The 20,970-nt window shown below is 33.4% G+C and overlaps 1 protein-coding gene across 4 annotated transcripts in view; it reads left to right on the forward strand.

Moving 5' to 3' along the window:
• LOC128983912 (nucleolysin TIAR) overlaps positions 1-19,905 on the forward strand; it is a 557,066-nt gene extending 537,161 nt beyond the window's left edge. For 3 of the 4 annotated variants that reach the window (XM_054403178.1, XM_054403205.1, XM_054403187.1), the window contains 4 exons: positions 1,227-1,356; positions 11,186-11,355; positions 14,425-14,560; positions 16,777-19,905. In XM_054403178.1, the coding sequence (XP_054259153.1) occupies positions 1,227-1,356; positions 11,186-11,355; positions 14,425-14,560; positions 16,777-16,818 (478 nt within the window). In that variant the 3' untranslated portion in view covers positions 16,819-19,905. The remainder of the gene's footprint in view (positions 1-1,226; positions 1,357-11,185; positions 11,356-14,424; positions 14,561-16,776) is intronic. The other variant, XM_054403196.1, reaches the window with a different exon arrangement.
• The last annotated feature ends 1,065 nt before the right edge of the window (positions 19,906-20,970 follow it).

Genomic DNA, 20,970 nt, shown 5'->3' on the forward strand with positions numbered 1-20,970 from the left:
CTTAGACCGTGGGAGAGGACAACTGTCTCAACAGTGCTACCAACGTTGTGAATTGCGATACAGTGACAACACCTTGAAGCACCGGGTCCAGCAGGCGTACCAACGTAAACAACAACACAGGACGTCTCACTCTCTGTTTACCAAGGATCACTAGTTTTGCAATTCAGATTGACTTGTACCTACAACATCATTTATCATCACAAACTGTCCACAACTAATAGAAACTATTTATAGAATGATGTCACAGAGGCTTATGAATACTTTGGTGTAGTAAATACAGTCAAAACTATTATTTAGACGAGACACAATAAGGGCGCCAGTAATAAAAGTGTTGAGGTTATTTTTTTATTCTATTTTAATTAATAATACTAATAGAATATTAATTATTAAGCTAAATTAAAAATATAATATACTATTCAACAGTATTACTAGTCCAGTCATGTGGCATTGCAAAGATCGTGATAGGGAACAAGCCGAAGGTCTGGTGGTTAGTTAGGACCGTAGGACCCGAACTCAGGAATAGTTTATTTTTTGTTTTGTTTCCCAGAGGCCAAATACACCATTTCATCAAATTTGAATGTAGTATATGAGAGGTGCCCTGTTTGCAAATTGCACATTATAATAAGGCTCAAAACTTGTATCCGAGACATAAGGCCCCTTTACCTTTAACTAGGCTTACTTACTAGATCTACTAATTCCTGAAATTTGTTTATTTCATGCTAAGCTATTAAAATTGTAATTAATAACATACACCCTGTAGCAGCAAACCTTATTACTCACTAAAATTCAAACCGTAGTTTCATCAGATTAATCTGCTTGTGAGACTAATATACCTTTCAAACTCTGCTGTCATCTGTAAGGGGCTTGATAGCCTTCCCTTTTCAAAAACTTCTAAATGGGTCAATTAGTATAGATAGTGCATTCGTAACATGCGTTCCAATGTCTTTACACCATAAAATCGCTATCAAACTAATTTGCTTTCTTCCTGTTTAGATCCCAGTAGAAGTTTGATATATTCAATATTCTCGATTACCTATCTTATTACTTCAGGGGTAAAGTCTTCTGGGATACATAGGTGACTTGTTAAAGAAGTGTAGAAAAAAGCATATCATGATTAAAAGCGAGGAGGAAAGGCACTTTCTAAAAATTTGTCTCAGTCTTTTTTGTGATTTCCCTTAACTATTTCCTCGTTGAGCGACATGGTGATATGTTTTATATTGTTCCAGATTCTCTACCAAGGAGTCGGCCACCCATGCCATAGTAGCAGTCCACAACACAGATATCAATGGTCAGCCAGTCAAGTGCTCGTGGGGGAAGGAATCTGGTGACCCTAACAATGCACAAGCAGCAGGACAGGTAATTTGTACACTAGCTCCTTTCTACTTTATTAAGAAACCTTTTTTCAGGTTTTTTCCAGATATAGTTTTATGAGAAGCAAATTCTCAAACTAAAATACTATTATAAGAGTTCACTAATACTCAGATTTCTACATCTCGTTTATCTCCAAACAAACAAAAAATATTAATATTTATAATTACACTAGCTGTTGTACCCGTGCTTTGCAACGGGAAGAGAACACGAAATAGAAACACTCTAATCTTTACATCTGTTGATCTGTCTAAATCCGCCAACGCTTTTAGAAACAAAATTCAACTTTTATGGCCGAAATGGAAGCATTTAAGTTATGACTTTTAAATCTGGTAAGTAGTGGATACCACAATTTTGGTTTGACTAATTTTAAATCTTGTGTAGGCTGATATGAGAAAACTGACCAAATCTTCGAATAAAACTTTAACATACATGATTTACCTTCATCTCCAATAATTACATATCTTTTTTCTTTATTTTTGACATTTTCAATTTCAATTTTGAAGTTGCAAAAATACTAATTATTAAATTTAAATGAACATTTTTTTATTTCATTCTTCTTCATATTAAATCACAAATCCTTCCATCTACAGTTTCTTCACTCACAATAAATCATTAGCAAAACGGAGTGTATTTTATCTATAGCAAAACTAAGTCAGCTGTTGTAAACTTTAGAAATATTGTTGTGCCTTATCAAATAGTCTTTTGAAATATGAAAGAAACTATATCTATACTATAAAAATGTTTAAACAAATAATTTTGCATTAAAGACAGCAGACAAAACTAATATGATTATATCAACCCATCAAGGACAAAAAAATGTGATAGCAAATACAGTATATGTTTCATTGAATCTCTGATTCTACCCTCCAAAAATATCAACAAACAACTTAATATACAAACAAGTTCTTTTAATCAGTTCCATCGTCCATTGAGTAAACACACACACTTATCACACTTACCATTGAGTAAACATAGTAACAGATATTTCATTGATCTTAGAAACAAAATAACACTGTGTACTGCTTAGTTTTATGATATTTTCCTTGGTTTAATTTAATCAGTGGTGTGGCAAAACACAATAGTAAATTTATCAAATAAAGTAAATGCTAATTTAAAGCTATGTTAAGATAAAATAAGAGTATTTTGTATTACCATTTAATAATTAAATATAGTTATACATATACAACAGATTTTAGAACACAAAAATCAACACAATTTAGTTATTGATGATATTTTTTTAGTTTAATTTAAGCATAGGTTTAGCAAAACACAATAACTAAATTTACCTAAATATACATATAAAAAAAAAAACAGTGTGATGTGCAAGTTATGTTAAGTTAATCTAACTTATGTTAAGCAGTTCAAATTTAGTTAAAGTAGCCTCCAAATTCATACAAAACATCTATACATTTTAATTTTCTTACTGTTTCCATGACAATATATCAATAACATTATTTTAATAACACTTAAGACAATTTAAAAATCGAAAGCAGAGCCTGTGTTGATGCAGCAATGCTTTTAGAATATATTTTGTATTTCTATAATCATTGACATAGTTTTTGAAAAAATCATCTTTGATAAATTTTTAGATTAAATAAATCAACCACATAATTGTGTGAAATATTATATTTAACTTCATTGGATCAGCTGTCTTAAATTGAGAAATATGCAATTTGGCAGTTCTTCTTGTTTCAATTGAAATGTAAATGTAAACATTGTGAGTATTCTTATTGCAGCCATAGAGACCAATTAAAATTTTTTAGTTTTAAAATCCTCAACTCAGAACTTTTAAAGCCAAAGGGGCGAAGCCATCGGTCGGTATCAAAATGTGAATAGTCCTATAATGGTCCTTGGTATGGTAACTATATTTTTGTAAAATTTAAACCCAGTTGGTTCAGTAGTTTTTGCACCTATTACTAATACACATACAGACAGACACCATTAGATTTTTATATAATACGAGTAGTATAGATATGATTTATGATTCTTATCTTGAAATATCGCACCTTGAATGTTATATAGATGACCTAGTTCAAAATGTATCTTTTAATATTAATTAAGAAAACTATAAAGCATTCTTCTGTATTTTTAGAAGGTCCCTGTATAAGATTGTACTAAGTGATCATATGTTCGAGTATTCTTAAAATTATTCTGTATAAAATTATTCTTCGTAAAATGTGTTGACATTATGCATTAACACTTTGAGCTTATATACTTTTCAATTTCTTTGGATACAGTAGTCATTATCACGAAACTAGGTTTGTAGCTTGTCCTCATAATTGTGTACACAATATGCATCTATGTACAGTATTTAGGCAGTTGTCACTGTCACAAGCTGCGTATTCAGCCGATCTTTACTGTGGCACATACAAGTGATGCATAGATTTTAACATGTTGGATAATAAAGTGAGCCACTGTTTGAGGCAACTACCACAGTTTTAAAGAGAGGATGGTAGTTGACGTTCACGAGGTTTAGTTTCGTAAACTAAATTTACACAATATAATGTTAGCATATTATTGCATTTTAATTTATCACCAATACACCACTAGCCCAAATCCCAGGGTACATTTCAGTCTCACAAGGTATATTAAAGATTCGATATGCTGTGGCTGCTGTGCTACTGTGCTATTCAATGCACCTGACAGCTGGTCTCTTCAGTTCACTAACTTTTCCAACCTGTTCAACTCTATACTGACTGACGGATTTGTCAATGATAATGATCTGTACTTTTCACGACGTGGGTTATTTTTATGTCACACATTTAGATTTTCATTTATTTATAGCCAGCAATTACGTGTGTGTATGTTCAAAAAGAAGACTCTTTAAGCGAATTACTTATAGTTATATACGCTATTACCGTAGGTCTCATGGTAAGACCCAGGACCGATTTGCTTTTTCGTTTTGATCTAAAAACGAATGGGGTTTTGGTCTACAGGAACCTTCCTATAGGCCAAAAACACCATTCGTTCATATTTATATATGCATTTGTAATCAATATAAGACAGGGTTTACTCTCACACGAAGCTGTATTTATGTGACTCTTAGCACGTTATCTCGAGCAAAATGGTCCGATTGTAATGACTTTTGGTATAAACGTGTAATCCTACATTTATTCGAACGGGTTTGCGAACCAGCATGATCAGACCATGTGAACATGGGGGCATATTGGCGATCGGGGGGGGGGGGGGGGTTAAGGGGCAAAAGTAGTTATTATTCAAAGTTAAGGTTTAAAGGTTTTATTCAAATTGTTTACTCTAAGAAAAACATAATTTTGTAGTTTATTTCCAGACCATTTTGTAGAGCTTAAAAGAACAAATAATTTAGTATAACGACGCGTTGTTATGCATCTAATGGTTTAGGAGAAAATTCCAAAAAACTTTAATTTTAAAATTCTTATGTTATTCTTACAGCGAATAAGTAAACTGATTTAGTTTGCTTGTTTATAAACGTATTTTGATCAAATTTGGGAAATTTTTGATTTCATACCAAATTATTAACATTTAACCATAAAATAACACTATTACCTTCCCTTTTGCAGCAAACCTACGTACTTATTAAACTTATGCCATTTGAATAGGGAATATGAAATTATTAAGGTAATATTTTAGTGAAAATCCTATCAGGCAAATGGAAATTCTTTTAGTCTGCAGGTTTGCCTCGACGGGGGTATCTCAATAACTTGTGGTTAAACTTTAAGAAACTGCATTGTGTAATTTATAAACTACATTTTTCTGAATAACCAAAAAAGATTAATTAAGTTGAATAACTTAATGAATAATTTTATTTAATGTAATTGTAAAATAGTGTTATGATTATTTACATAAAGCTTATTAAACAACGTTGCTCGATATTATACTAATATAAACAAAATTAACAGGACATTTCCATGTCAAACATGGTCCATTAAGCTAAAGGGCAAATTAAGTTGCATCAAATGGACGCGGCTTCTGACATGCTGCATATTACATAGGTTCATTACAGCTGTTGGGATACATACATTAAGCCTTCACTCATCGCCCCTAACTTATACATTATTTATATACTGTTTATTATTGATGTAATAAATGAAATTATACATATAATTCAAACACGCTTTATAGCTATTGGCTATAATTGATGATATGAGTAATACAAAGAGTGAATGTAAATCATGTGCATTAATTCGACAGTATTAAACGAAAATTAAATTGTGTTGCCCTTTACGACAGTAAAGTTTAGAGCAAGTTTATACTTTCTCCCCCTAAAGTAGCCTATATAGAGAAGTGGAGAAAGTATTGTTTTCGTAAATATTTTCGAGTTTGAGTTTTGGGATAGATATATTCATCTTCATGGGGACCTCCCCATGAATCCGGAATAGTGGTTTTCGTAGTGATGTATGCATGTGTCTGTATGTCTAATTTTGATTACATTTGGTATGTGCTTACTTATATGATTTCCAGCAGTTTATTTGCATTTTTTTTTAATTTTAATGGAGATTTGACTTTAACGACCTAGTAAATGATGGAATGATCAGATTACAAAAATTCTCGAAGGATATTTATAACATTTTAGTAAGTTATAGTATTTTTGACTCCAAACAAAATGGTACAACCCCCATTGCCATAAACTTTACGGCTCAAAAATTATTGCAAACTTTGTGATTGTACCAATAAAACAGTATATTTAAATGTGTATCTCAGGCTTACTCATGATAATGGTTGTCGACAAGTATGTGTAGGATTGTTGATACCGTTTATTTCTGTAAAATATGAAAGCTACTCAGCTGAATGCAAACTATCATCATTCATCATTTTTATTTTGACTTGAATAATACCAATGATAATACACACATTTACACAATATATACATATACATATTTAATATACACATTTACTACAAGTTGTTAAAATACCTCTAATACAAAGGGGTGTGACGGCGTGGCGGGTAGGCAATGTGGTAAAACAAAGTCAACCAAAAAGAAATATGAATTTTGAACTGTTTGAAGTTTAAAATGATGTTGTCGGACTGTTTAAAATGGTTTACACCTTTCTAACCAACTAAGAGCATTAAAAAAAAAATAAAAGGGAAAATATGTTATTGGTTTCTACATAGAGAATTACTTTCAGCGAAATTTCCTTTAGGGAAACTATTACCGTAGTTACCGAGACTACTGCTACTAGACTTGGGGAGCGAGCTTGTCTAGTGGTTAAAGAGCGGGACTTAAATAGGTCACTGACCTCCCGGGTTCAAATCCCGCTAAATCAGCAATGGATTTTATCCTAGTGATATTATATTGCCGCAACCCTTAGGTCTAGCCTGAAGTAATGTGAAAAACAATCCCGGACTTGTGCTTCTTAGGACCTAAAAAACCCTACTCCTACACTAAGACGCAAACCTGGATCGATTTTCCTTTTTTAATTTTAAATTTAAATGTTTTACTCGTTTAAATTTGTGTATATTTTATATATGTGTGTAACCGTTAACAAGATATAAATTGAGTAATTTTGGTCCGATTTAGGTTTAAACGTGTGGCGTGATTTTTAAGGTCTACAAAATGAAGAGATTAGTTGTAAATAAGAGATCAATATGCCTTAATTTCGTCTAGTGATTCCTACAACCTCCTCTATGGGCAAATGGCGCTTGTTCCTTAGTAGTTCATAGTAGTAGTCGAATATTTATTTTTTTGTCTCAATGTTTGATTGTGCGTGTTTAATGTTTTGAATATAATCCAAAGCAGGTGTCATAGCCACCGAAACCATCGTTATCCTACTTTAGAGGAGGTTTTAGGAATCGCGAAACGAATCAAAGTAGATTAATCTCTTATTTATATGTTTAAGTGATTTGAGTCTACTCCCAAATAATAAATAATAAATAGGCCTACACATAATTGTTTAAAAAGGAATTGCAAATGTTTATGTTTCAATGAGCAAAAATAGTAAACCCCCAATTTACCTTATACAACTGCCCATAAAACCCCGTCCCCATAATCTGATCATGCTAGTTCAAACAAATTTTTAATAATAAAATAATATACAGTATAAATTTACATTTTGTTTGAAATTTACACGTTTGTACCAAATTTTATCTAAATCGTATTATCTTTACTCGAATTATCGTATGTATAAATACAGGGTGTTGATAAAAATGTTGGGGGCACAATTTACGTAATGATTTCTTGGGTAAAAATAAAGAGAAAATCAAGAATAAAACTTTTTCCAAAATGTAGCCTATGTTAAGGCAGAAGAGACTCAAGATCGAAAAAAACTAACTTGTTTTAATCAAAACTTTTAAAATGGAGGTAATTTAATTTGTTAATTTAAATTACTATAAATGGCTTATTATTAACATTAGTTATTAGCCAAAAAGACGTGTAAAACACCTTTATGTAGCCTTGAAAATGCCCTATAAAACTACACAAAGTTCAAAGTGATGGAATAAAAATAACTTAAATATCACGATACAGTCTGGATTTTGCCTCATTGAACATCTAAAAATCGTGTTATTTATGTTATTTTTAATTAGATCTTTTTTGAACCTGGTATCGTTTGATAGGAAATCTTAAATTCTAAATCAACACGCCCCAGACATTTTTTAGTTAAATCAACTATTATTTTTTAATTTAGATATAAAAGTTTCTTTGGCCATTATTTCAAAATTTTAAATTGAATCAAGGAAACTTTGTTTATAACATGGGTCTCCTCTACCCTAACATGCGTATCATGCTTCATAAATTTTGGTTGAAACAATCTAAAGATAAAACTTTTGTGTAAAAAAACTTTGGATTTCCAATTAACCAAGAGATTTATAAAACAAGTTTTATTCTTGATTTTCTACTTATTTTGACCCAAGGATACATTATTTCTCCACCTTTTTTTCAAGACCCTGTTTACATGAGTTTGAACAAATAGTGTTTTTGGCTTCTGAGGACTTCAAAACGATAAAGGAAATCGGTCCTGAGTCTAGGTCTCGCCATGAAACCTACAGTAATAGTTTATTCCATATATGAAAAAATCGCTAAGACCACCGATTGGATCTTGTTTAAGCCCTTATTTAATCTATTATATATATATTTGTTACCTATTTCGTTTTGTCAATGATAATTACAAAACTCCTAAGATACTATAAAACGTGCGTGTTATAAATTAGAAGAGACCATGTTACGATAATGCTAATTTATAAGGGACACATTAGCTCAGCAGCTATTGCAACAGAAACAAAATAAACTAAATTAGTCGAAATAATTAGTAAGAAGTAATGGGGCCCGAAAGATGCTATCTCGATATATATTACAGAGTGAGGGAGCAATTTACATATAAATATCGCAAGTTTGGCTCGTTAACAGCGAGAATAAACATCGTCGCGTTGACCAAACACAGCCAGCCCGTGATAACATGTCCAGCCGATACCCCACGATTTACTCGCTATACGCCACTTACCCCAACTCTTACAATGTTGTGTAGTGACTCTCTATGTAGCGTTGACCAAACACAGCCAGCCCCGTGATAACATGTCCAGCCGATACCCCACGATTTACTCGCTATACGCCACTTACCCCAACTCTTACAATGTTGTGTAGTGACTCTCTATGTAGCGTTGACCAAACACAGCCAGCCCCGTGATAACATGTCCAGCCGATACCCCACGATTTACTCGCTATACGCCACTTACCCCAACTCTTACAATGTTGTGTAGTGACTCTCTATGTAGCGTTGACCAAACACAGCCAGCCCCGTGATAACATGTCCAGGCGATACCCCACGATTTACTCGCTATATGCCACTTACCCCAACTCTTACAATGTTGTGTAGTGACTCTCTATGTAGCGTTGACCAAACACAGCCAGCCCCGTGATAACATGTCCAGCCGATACCCCACGATTTACTCGCTATACGCCACTTACCCCAACTCTTACAATGTTGTGTAGTGACTCTCTATGTAGCGTTGACCAAACACAGCCAGCCCCGTGATAACATGTCCAGCCGATACCCCACGATTTACTCTCTATACGCCACTTACCCCAACTCTTACAATGTTGTGTAGTGACTCTCTATGTAGCGTTGACCTGGAGAGTCACTACACAACATTGTAAGAGTTGGGGTAAGTGGCGTATAGAGGGTAAATCGTGGGGTATCGGGTATGGGGTATCGGGGGGTAAGTAGCGTTGACCAAACACAGCCAGCCCCGTGATAACATGTCCAGCCGATACCCCACGATTTACCCTCTATACGCCACTTACCCCAACTCTTACAATGTTGTGTAGTGACTCTCCAGGTCAACGCTACATAGAGAGTCACTACACAACATTGTAAGAGTTGGGGTAAGTGGCGTATAGCGAGTAAATCGTGGGGTATCGGCTGGACATGTTATCACGGGGCTGGCTGTGTTTGGTCAACGCTACATAGAGAGTCACTACACAACATTGTAAGAGTTGGGGTAAGTGGCGTATAGCGAGTAAATCGTGGGGTATCGGCTGGACATGTTATCACGGGGCTGGCTGTGTTTGGTCAACGCTACATAGAGAGTCACTACACAACATTGTAAGAGTTGGGGTAAGTGGCGTATAGCGAGTAAATCGTGGGGTATCGGCTGGACATGTTATCACGGGGCTGACTGTGTTAATAAATAATTTAATAAAAACTGATTTATAAAAATTTAAATTTAATATTTTGTTGGGGTTGGTAGCTCATCTCTAACTCGTCCAATTTTAATTATCAATAGCTCAAATGAAAACCCTTACGTCATTAAATATTTAAGAATGAACTGCAAGCGTTAATACTAACTGAAGATATAAGGAAAATAATCATAAAAAATGTTCAAAGTACAAAACGTTTAAAACGAAAAAAGGTATTTTAAAACGGATTTCGGCAATGGAATACGCGTGAAAATCTAGTTTATACAGTAATAATGTGTCACAACACTGCTATACAACAAAAAATGTATATCCAATAAGGTGGAGACAAAATGGCGGCCAAAATACGTTTCCCATCGAAATGAAGTACTGACCACCCAATAAATATCGGTGTTGGTACCAAGTCAATATTTAGAAAATTGTACATAGAAAATGCGTGTGGTATCTTTTTTTTTATTTGTCCAGTGTTGGGAAAATCCGACTCTGCACACCCAAAACTACAACATAAAACCATAAAACGTTTTCTTGTATTGTTTTTAAGGTTATATTCTATATTTCTCGGACTAATAAGAAATAGATTTTTGCTTATTCTCTTTATGGATTTATTTATTTATTTATTTGACGGTAACAACAATTTACAATAATATGCTAATATGCTTTCAATATCTCTGTAACAAATTGAAGCAGAACAATGATTCAATATACTAAATTGTTAGGTTTTTCTTGTTGAATCTCATGGTGAAAAAACGAATTTGAAGTTACCACAAACTTTGTACAAAAAATTAGAAAAAGTTATATTTGAGGTAAACAAATCTTATTTTTTAGCACATAACACCCTTAAAATTCATCTTTGGGTTACTTTGTCCGCCTGGTTTACATATTGAAGGTTGGAAATAATAGTTCTACATGTGTTTGCCAATTTTCGTGGAAATCGGCCAATCCTGAACTATGAACCGACGAATTTGCCGTCATCTTGTAGATTTGAGGGCCTTGCGGCGGCCATCTTGGAAAAAACCCGACTTCCGGTTGTCCAATTTTGTTAGACTTTTTTCCTGGTACTTTCTACTCCTATTACTACCAAAAACTGTCGAAAAACCATTTGTTGGAATTTGTTCTATCTCAAATGCCTATATTTATCCGACCATTATACTAACTCTTACGATTTTACCAAAGAGTCTCATCTTCAAGTATGTTGCTTGTTACAGCCACTGACGGGAGCCCAGTTCCCCTACGCCTATGGACAGCAGTTGGGCTACTGGTATCCTCAGAGCTACCCTACCACAGCCGCTGCTGCTGCTCAAATGCAGGGGCAGTTTCTGCAAGGCATGCAGGGCTATACCTACGGCCAGTTTGGTTATCAGCAGGGCTACATGGGGTAATTTCAGATTAATTTTCCATTGTTGATAATTATTCTTAGCTATTAATAGTCCTATTATTCATTAGCATGTGTATTGATCTGGGAAAACCAAATTACTAATCTTTATCATTTATTGTACTGTTTCTACATTATTTCAAAATTTCATTTGAAGTGTTTTTGATCCATATCTAAGAAAACAAAGTGGTTTATGAACAACGAATACAAGACTAGTGTTGTGATTTAAATTTGTCACAATTTTTTTCATAATGCCAGGATAAATGGCAAGGCCATGTCTTTTACAAATGCTAGATTCTTAATGTTTACTATAGGCCTAAGAGTGTTTTTTGTACACCAGTAATTAGATAAAACACTAACAATCACCCACTAATTGTAAATATTTAATTGTTTTATTTTAAATGGGTATTGCAATGGACTTTAAAACTAAGCTTTCTTACTGGTATTAGATGAATTTATAGATATCTCCTATATTGAAATTCAAAGTATCCATGCATATTATTTTACTCTCATAACATTTAAATTTTAGTTGTTGAAAAGCCAAATCTCTATTAATCCATTCAAAAATATAATTTTAAACATTGATGATTAACATAGGATATCTACTCAGACAATTCTATTGATTATGGATCGTTATGGCAAATTTATGTTAACAGTTTTAACACAAAAATCACTCCGTGTAAGTAAAGATATTTCATGAATCTATAAGCAATATTTTTATAAATTTTCCGAAGATTGTACATAACAAAGATTACTTATTTCAACAAAAAAGTGTGTATCATAACGTCACCTTCTCACACAATATACTCCAGTATATTTAGATGGTCAGATAATTGTATTTATTATCTACTCTTTTCGGTTAGTTTTTAGTTAAGAGTGGCAAAGGATTACAGTAAGCTTAATACAGTTTTAGGGTGTCTTGTGATTTTTTTAATATGTATTACTATTTTAAAATTTTTTTTTGTAATATATAGAAAATTTATTCCATAAAAAGCCAAATTAATACTATAAAAATTGGCTACATTGTTGTATGTGACAATTAATTAGTATGCCCGGTGTTACACAAATAATGTTCATCAGCAGAGCTAATATAATTAAATAAAGCACAAAAACGCAGTGCGACATACGGGCTCTTCTAATAACAAATTAAATTATGCCCGTTGCTAAAAATGCAGGGTTAAACATCAAAACACTGTTTAATATTAATGTGAGTACCCGAGAGTGGTTTTATGTGCGATTTATCAAATTAAAAAATCGTGTGGGAACATAATTAATTAGTTTACTGCTACATCGGTCCCGTTGGCAATTAACGATTGGCTGATAATGGAGCCGCATTGGTCGGTGGCTGGTGTGAACTCGGTGACACTGTGTAGGTGTTAAGTAAGCGAAGATAACAAGGAAAGTGTAAGTGAATTAGTTAATTGAATACGAAGTAGGTAATTAATTATGTTTGGGTTGTGTGGCAGAGTGCACTCGCGGGTTCGTTTGTTTTGCCATTATAATAATGTAATCACCCGAGGTGTGTGGTGTTTATACAGACGCACGGTTTGTTAGGTACGCGTGTAGTACGTGGCACCTGACACGATCAATAAACTCGACCTATCACATTCAACACCAACTCAATCCATTATAAAAAAGAAAAAAAGTTTTTCCTACAGTTACCTGACAAAGTAGGCTTTCTTGTACTGATTATAGCACGTAAAGTAGCTAATTGCTGCATTTATTTACTTTTGCCACACTCATTTATCCCGCACTCCAGTATTCCAACCAAACAACAAAAACATCGAGTATTAGGCACGTAATACGTGTACGCTTGAAAATAAGTTGGCAACACACTACAACTACGATCAGCTGGTGCAGTGTTTCTCATACTAAACGCTTGGATTTTACTTAACCTAAAACGTGTTGCTTAGTGTTTGAAACACTAATTATTTCTATGCTTTATAGTAACTGTACTAAAAATATAATGTGTAACACGAGCGCAAAGTGTCTTTGCTGCACTCGAGAAACTTTCCACATTTCTAAATGTACAGTGCAATTTTGCACACTAGTTACACTAATAACTATTTCCCTATCTAGAACAATTTATTTTAAATACAAACCAATGATGTAAATTAATACGAGATGGTGATTCTTAACGAAAATTTACCATACAAGTAGTTATTGGCATATTTAATTAATTATTGTTGTGAAATATCAAAACAAATACATACTTAGCTGCATCATATAGTTTGCATTTACAACAACGTATTTAAATAGCCATGCAGGCTAGTTCTTAGGTAAAAATTATAAAATGTTTAAGTATTTTTCTGAAGTAATGTATATCGAACCGTAGGATTGTGTTCATTTGATTCTGATTAGATTTTATTTTTAAGTTATATATTTTTGCTATTTCGTGTATAAAAAATATAACTTCTTGATCAGCATTGTACGTGTTATTAACCACTTACCATCTTTTTTTATATTTACCGTCTTGTGAGTAAAAGTATAAGCGTAAATATATGTTTTAAGTGTTATAAGACGTATCTTTTATTTACTATCCGTAAAAAATATGTGTATGATTACAAGATTAATTTCATATAAACCTTTATAGTTAATCATTTGCTAAAAATGCTACTCACTGTTAAATTAAAGGCATGAATAAAAATATTACAAAAGGGGCATAGAATTTTGTAATGAATTTACTATTGGCACTAATCAATATCATAAATTTTTATTATAATTGTCAATTGTAACAAAAAACATTTGTTTAAGCTCCGAAATATAAATTTTTCGTAGTCAATCTTTTCGTTGTATGATGGTTTATTATAATAGGACGTTAAAGAGATATGCTAGAATTGATTTTACTAATTTTTAATCTTAATTTACAGTAAATAATCCCTTAATTCCGCTTTGTTTGTATTTTTCTACTATAAGCAAAATCCTAATTCAACGATAAAATATTAATTAGCTTCTCCGTTGCAGCACCATTATCAATATGTTGATTGGTACAAATTTCACATATGCGAGTTTTGCTATATCAACAAATTGCAGTGTCGTATATGTTTACGATGTGTGTGTGTGTGTGTATAGGCGCATGGGGATGCAGCTACCGGGGGCCTGGCCTGCGCAGCCCCAGTTGGCATCAGCGGCCGTCGCCGCGCAGGGGGCGGCGCTTCAACAGCCCACCCCCGGCATGATGGCCTACCCTGCCATGCAACAGTTCCAGGTACCAACCCACTACCCACTACCCACTACCCACATATACACGGACACACAACTTCAATTTGTATACAAATTAAAATAATTCACAGAAAACATTGCATTTAACTCCTTGCAGCAGAGAGAATTATATTACAGTATAAGACTTTGCCAAATAACAGTAAATAACAGTAAACTTGGGTAATAAATTGAGCACTGGTCCAACCACATTTCCTATATACACTTTGATACAAATTTATATTTAATAAAATAGAAAATTCTCTACCTACTAACAATTGTATAAAACTGCATGGTAAAATGTATTATTTTTTTATTTTGCATGGTATGAAAGTGAAGATCTAATTGCTAGTTGTTTACCCTCAATTCATCGAAATCATTCCAAATTAACATGCTTTATACTCATGAAGCTTATAATCAGTCAGTTAGCTTTGCGTTGAAGCCCTGTTTTGTGTAAAACGTAAATACAAAACATTTTTTGTGCTGTTTCTATCATTTCTTGGGCGGAATGTTTCTTGCTTATTATTAAATGTGGAGAATCCATGCGAGCGATCTTATCTCCAAACTGGGACAGAAAAAGAACAGCTCTCAGTAGGAGCATACTTATGTTACAAAACTACCGCTACAGCTAAGCAGTCAAGTTAATAGCCTCGTTCGAAAGCAATATGCATCTAATAGTAGTTTACGCAACGATTGCGTAAAGATAGTAGTGTTAACGACACGAGTAGAAAATTTAAGGTACAAGCCTTGGCGAGTGCCTTAAAGACTTCTACGAGTGTCGTTAACACTATTTACGCGAGTTGCGTACACTATTTTACCTACGATAGTGTTTTAATTACTAAAAATCACTACTCATAACTTATAAGAGATTATGTTTTCGTTTATAGCCTCTCATTGTCGCTGACAGTGATTTAACGAAACATTGTATCAAACATAATTGCACCAATCAACAATTAAATTGGCCTGAACAGCTGATTAGTTGAATTTCGAATCATTACAATTTTACTTTTCCTCTCTCAATACTTGAACATCATTGGTCCGTTACCAGTTTTGTTATGAGTAAAACTATGCTGTTATGAAAGTAAACAATGCTGTTATGAGATACTTTTCTATTCTAAGAACTGTACCGAAACGGCTACTTTAAAAAAAAACTATCGTAGGTAAAAGCTATTAACTATTTTACTGGCTGTAATCAATCTTTCATTCATAAGATAAACGATTACTCAATTTCTGCCCATTCTAGTGATTTTTAAAGTGTCATACATGTTTAGTTTTAGTTAATATTAACACTAATAGTACACTTTTTCAACGTTTTTGTTGGTTTTAAAATAATTTTAAAAATTAAGAAAAAAATTATATTTCATTATGATCACTGTCAAGGACAAAAACCTGTCACTTTGTTTTACATTAGGATATTGCAAATCTTTAGTTGGTGTATATAACGTATTTTAATATAATATGTTTATAAATCATTTAAAATTATACAGTTCAATACTGAATACTTACCTTGAACGGATCTTATATTTTATATCGTGTATATTGCCTGTCAATGTTTTACGTTTTTCCAAACAGTTTGATTACTTAAACAGCAAACTTAAAACATATTTTTTATGGAATAGGCAATTCCTATATTTTTATAATAAGATTGAAGTATTTGTAGAAGTATGAAAGATCTTGAGTGTTATGAATGTTGAGCTATGATATATTAGTTTGATTTATTTAAATTACCACATGCATTTGTAAAGGCTTATGCTTCATCATCATAGTTTGTTTTAATTTTATTTTGATGCATGCTTCAAACTATCAGTATTAATGTCCACGTTAGCTCTTGTGCGTCAATAGCAACAGGGTCATAAATGTTCCCAGATTTTTAAGCTGCAAACAACAATTAGTCAAGTAACTGTTTTTTTTTTTCTTTTATTAACATGTGTTTGTTGCGTCTATTTAATAATTTCTTATTATTCAGTTGGAAGATTCATCACATAAATATGTTCTGTAACTAGTAAATACCTACTTTGAAATTTTAGACTCGTTTGACTCATGTCTCACCTGTAGCTGACAGTGACAGCGCAAGAGCTACGTGGAGTTGTCTAGTGTTCTGATTTACCTAGTGTTGATTGACAGGGTTCACATCACGCGTATAGCTAGCTCTCTCACAGTCACAGTAGCACAGTGCGGTTTCTCACTGTCAGAGAGTTTCTCAGGCTCTATTGTTTTGTTTCTTAGTTGGCAGAGGACGACTGGCTGGCACCTAGTCTTCTCGTTTGATGGTAGCCTGCTGTACAACTCGCATCATGATCATATCAATACAATCCAATCACATTGTAAAAGTGGAACTTACTTTGTTTAGAAACTTGTAAAAAATTCGAAAGTCTTTCAAGGCCCTGTCAATGTGCTTAGTAATTCGGAATTATTTATTAACAGTGAACCTCGTTCCATTCTTTCCTACGATCGGACGCGGTTTAAATAGATTATTTTGATAATTTAATCGGTGATCGAGTAAACAAATAAAGACTCATTTCTATTTTAGAAAAAACCTATGTAGGGTAAAAAAAACTGTTTGTATGCAAATGAATTGTATTAAACCAGCAAATGATTTGTATTGTTGAAAGTGTTTTTTGCGTTTACAACTTTCTGCTTTGTTAGAAGCCGCTACGTCTCTATTTTGTCTTTTGCCGTTAAAACAGATCCATACTGCCACCGATCAGAAAGAATGTAAGGGGTTCCCGGGCCAGTCTGTGGACTAGGTCTTATTTTCTTTATTTTTTCTTGGTGTGAAAGACCCTGATGATGGGAACGGGGTAAAGTGGCAGAGACATCGCTACTGTACAAGGAAACGCCGCGTCGCGTCGCCCCGCACTACGGACCCTACTCCACCTCCGATCTTAACTTTAAGTTAATTTGTAAGGGAAACATAAATCAGTAATCCAAAAGATAAGTACCCTTTCAAAAGTATTTATGTACAAAATCAAAAGTATAAGTAGCCCCTGGCGAGGGGCGTCTATGTACCGTACTGCACAAGATACACCCGAATCACATGTATATTAAACGCACTTCCTCGATACATCGAGGCGGAATATACCCCTAGATAAGATAAAGATAAGATACACTGGTGATACAGAACTGTAGAACTCGTAGTGAGCAGATGTACGTAGACTAGATATATGTAGTGTTAATATATATGAGATGATATACTATATAGGGGAGAGTATATAGAGGAGCAGACGACCCGGCCCCGGCGCGTCCGTCTTTAGCGGCATCGTTCTTCCATGTCGCCCGGGACCTGCAAATGATACTCGGTCAATTTGAAATTCATTTTGTAAATAAGGCGGAAATCTAAATCGAATAAAATGATTACTTACGCACCGCTGGACGTGATATTTAGCGAGGGTTGTACATAGCATCGGACCGGTGCGTATACCCACGGCAGTAGAGTAGAGTACGGCATCAGAACATATTGGTTGAATTGAATCCTTAGGATCAAAAAATAATGTAACTGTATAAAGAAGGAATGTTTCTGTAACAACATTTTATATAAGCGAGTACATAATAGTGTAAATAGTGTTTATTTACCACACACAGTGATCTGTTAGGTTAGGTGAAACGGTGGATTTGTTAAGGCCGCAAGCATTACGGAACTTGGTCTGGGAAAAGAGAAGAAGCCTAATAAATCTTTATATGTAAGTTTGAAAATTAACAGTACTTTTCAATTTCTATTGTTACTGTTTCAATTAAAAAAATATAAAAAGTGATAAGACCACCAACCTGCTCCCTTTAAATATATTGGTTAAATTGCTATCAACTTTAAAAAAATCATTCGATGATTTTATTAAGTTTTGAATTTTATCAAAGGTTTTGCTGGAGCAACAGTAAAAATAGCCAATGTTTATTTTTTGCCCAAACTGTATAAAACTGTGAGGTGTTTTAAAACCTAAAACAGAGATGTGATAACATTTTTTTATGTCTTAAACTAACCCTTGGTTTGAATAAATAATTCATCTGGGGCCTGTTTTTTCGCTAGCAATTAGAAGCACATGAAATAATTAGTTGTATTTGTTGGAATGATTGTTTAGATTGTTACCCAGCCCTGTTCAATTTCTAAATTTTCTACAGCAATGCAATGATACAAATATAAATTTATAAGCCTTTTCCACATACAGATTGGAATGACGAATAGTATTGTTTTATTAAGAATGTTGCAACAGCCCAAACGAAGTTCCTAATGCTGAAGTTATGAGCGAGCTAGTATTAAGGGTATATTATATATTATTAGCCGGTACAAAGCACTAGCCGTGGAGAGTACTTTTATATAGTGACTAGTACCGCATTTTGATACAACAAAAACAAGGGAACGCTGTAAACGATGGCATTTTTTAATACTGTAGATGGGATGTCGAGCACTATAGGATCCCCGCGCACGCCCCCCTTAACCCTAGCGCTGTCGCCCCCCGTGCCCTATGTATGTCCTACTGTACATGTTACGTTCGAATAGCCGTATGTATCTATTCGACCCGTTTGTTCTTGTTTATTCGGAAAACGTTAATTATTTGAGATGTGATTAATTGTAAGGATGTACATTCAAATCTAATGTTATTATGTCATATGTTCGTTGTTCTACCGGTATTATGTCACTTTACAACGAAATTGTGTTGTTGTTTTTTGTAAAGCGATGTTGTCTATGGTTTTGTTATGCTCCTTACTGTGTGCGGGCAGCAATATCGTTCAACAACGATTAAATATCGATAAAAAATCGGGGGGATCGATTAAAACAACTATGAGTTGTAAATTTAGATTTAAGCCTTTACTTCCTCTACGAGTGTACGTATCAATTCTTTTGTACTTTGATAATATTATGTGTTTACCTCATTTCAGTATGTAATGTAGATAAAAGGCTATCGACTTTACAATTGAAAATCTGTGAATATACGGTTTTCTATGTTACGTAGTTTAGTTTTGAAATTATCTGTTAGACTTTTGTACGGACGAGACAACGAATAACAGCTAGTCATTACGAACATCAGGAGTATTAGTCTTATTTTAGATATAATCGATCGGCTGTGACTCAATGTTTGTTATTATTGTAGGAGTATCGGATCCATTAGTATGTCTTTCTTGCCTAAAACTTGTACACGTGTACTTATGTACAAAGTCTAATAGAAATAGTGTGTAGCACTATGTCTAGTCTAAAAGAGGACGTTGAAGGCTTAAAGCTAAATAGTATATTTACTCAAAATGTTCAAAAATTAAGGGGACATATAAATTAAGCCAAAGGTGGTTGATTGTAAGACAAGATGAACATACCTTCTGGAAACACTGACTGTGCGTTCAGAGATAACTGAAAGAAATTAAACGAATGTGTATATATTAATATGTCGACTTTTATTTATTCACTCCTTAAACCCAACCTTCTTACTTGCTGTAGTTATTGTCTAAACAACCTAAATACACAGAACATCATAAAATTCAACTATAATATTATGAGTTATCGGTTAGGTGTAATTGCAAGTACCATAATGATATTTTTAACGTAATTAAAAAAAAAAATATTTCTTGGTAGTTCCTTTTATGCACTCTTATTTTAAATTTAAAATGAAAATCGGGAATTAATGACTATCCAAAGACGCCTTGTTAGCGACATCTGCCATTTTGTGTTTTGTATTTTTAATTTATACCTTTAGAAAAATACTTAAGATATATATTTGTCGTAGGCCATTAAAAACCTGTTTGGAAAAAAAATTTAAAAATTACCGTACAAAATATGTTTTGTTTTCAAATAGCGGCCATTTAGCTTTTCATATCAATTGCTAAGAAATGTCTGATTTAAAAGAAGTATCGAACAGTTTAATTTAGCATTTAAGTTTATTTTATCAAACAACAGAAAGCTAAAAAAGTCGAATAACAAATAGTTTGTAAAGATTTTTTAGTTTTGGGTTTGGATTTATAGCCCTCGTCAGGCAAAATATGGCCAAAATATTAGGGCCACCTCATTTCAAGCCTAAAAATCGTAATTTTCAGCAATTACCGATTAGATAAACGCTAAGTAATAGTGTTCTTTACATTTTTTTTATTAGCCATTACCTAGTAATTTAAGTTACAAAAATAAAAATAATCGAAATATATACATATATACAGGGTTAGTAAAAAGTCTGGAGACCCCCTGTTAATTTGTTAACGGTACATACTAGAAAAACTAAACCCGGCACACCTTTATGGCATGTTATGAAGTACGTTTTGTGCATAACCGCCACTTGGTGTACATCCCCAAAATGGGGGATTTCGGGAGAAACTCAAATAAATTCAAATGGTAAGGCTCACCGAGTTAACCCTCATTTTGAAGGTCCTTATAAAAGAAAACTAATAACGCAAACTAGAGATCTCTATCTCAATCCAGTAAAAAATGGCAGCTGATTGAAATCTTTA

This window comes from Macrosteles quadrilineatus, unplaced genomic scaffold, assembly GCF_028750875.1.
Source record: "Macrosteles quadrilineatus isolate MER2022 unplaced genomic scaffold, UCM_ALF_1.0 Scaffold_1__1_contigs__length_201487025, whole genome shotgun sequence".
Classification (NCBI taxonomy): Eukaryota; Metazoa; Arthropoda; class Insecta; order Hemiptera; family Cicadellidae; genus Macrosteles; species Macrosteles quadrilineatus.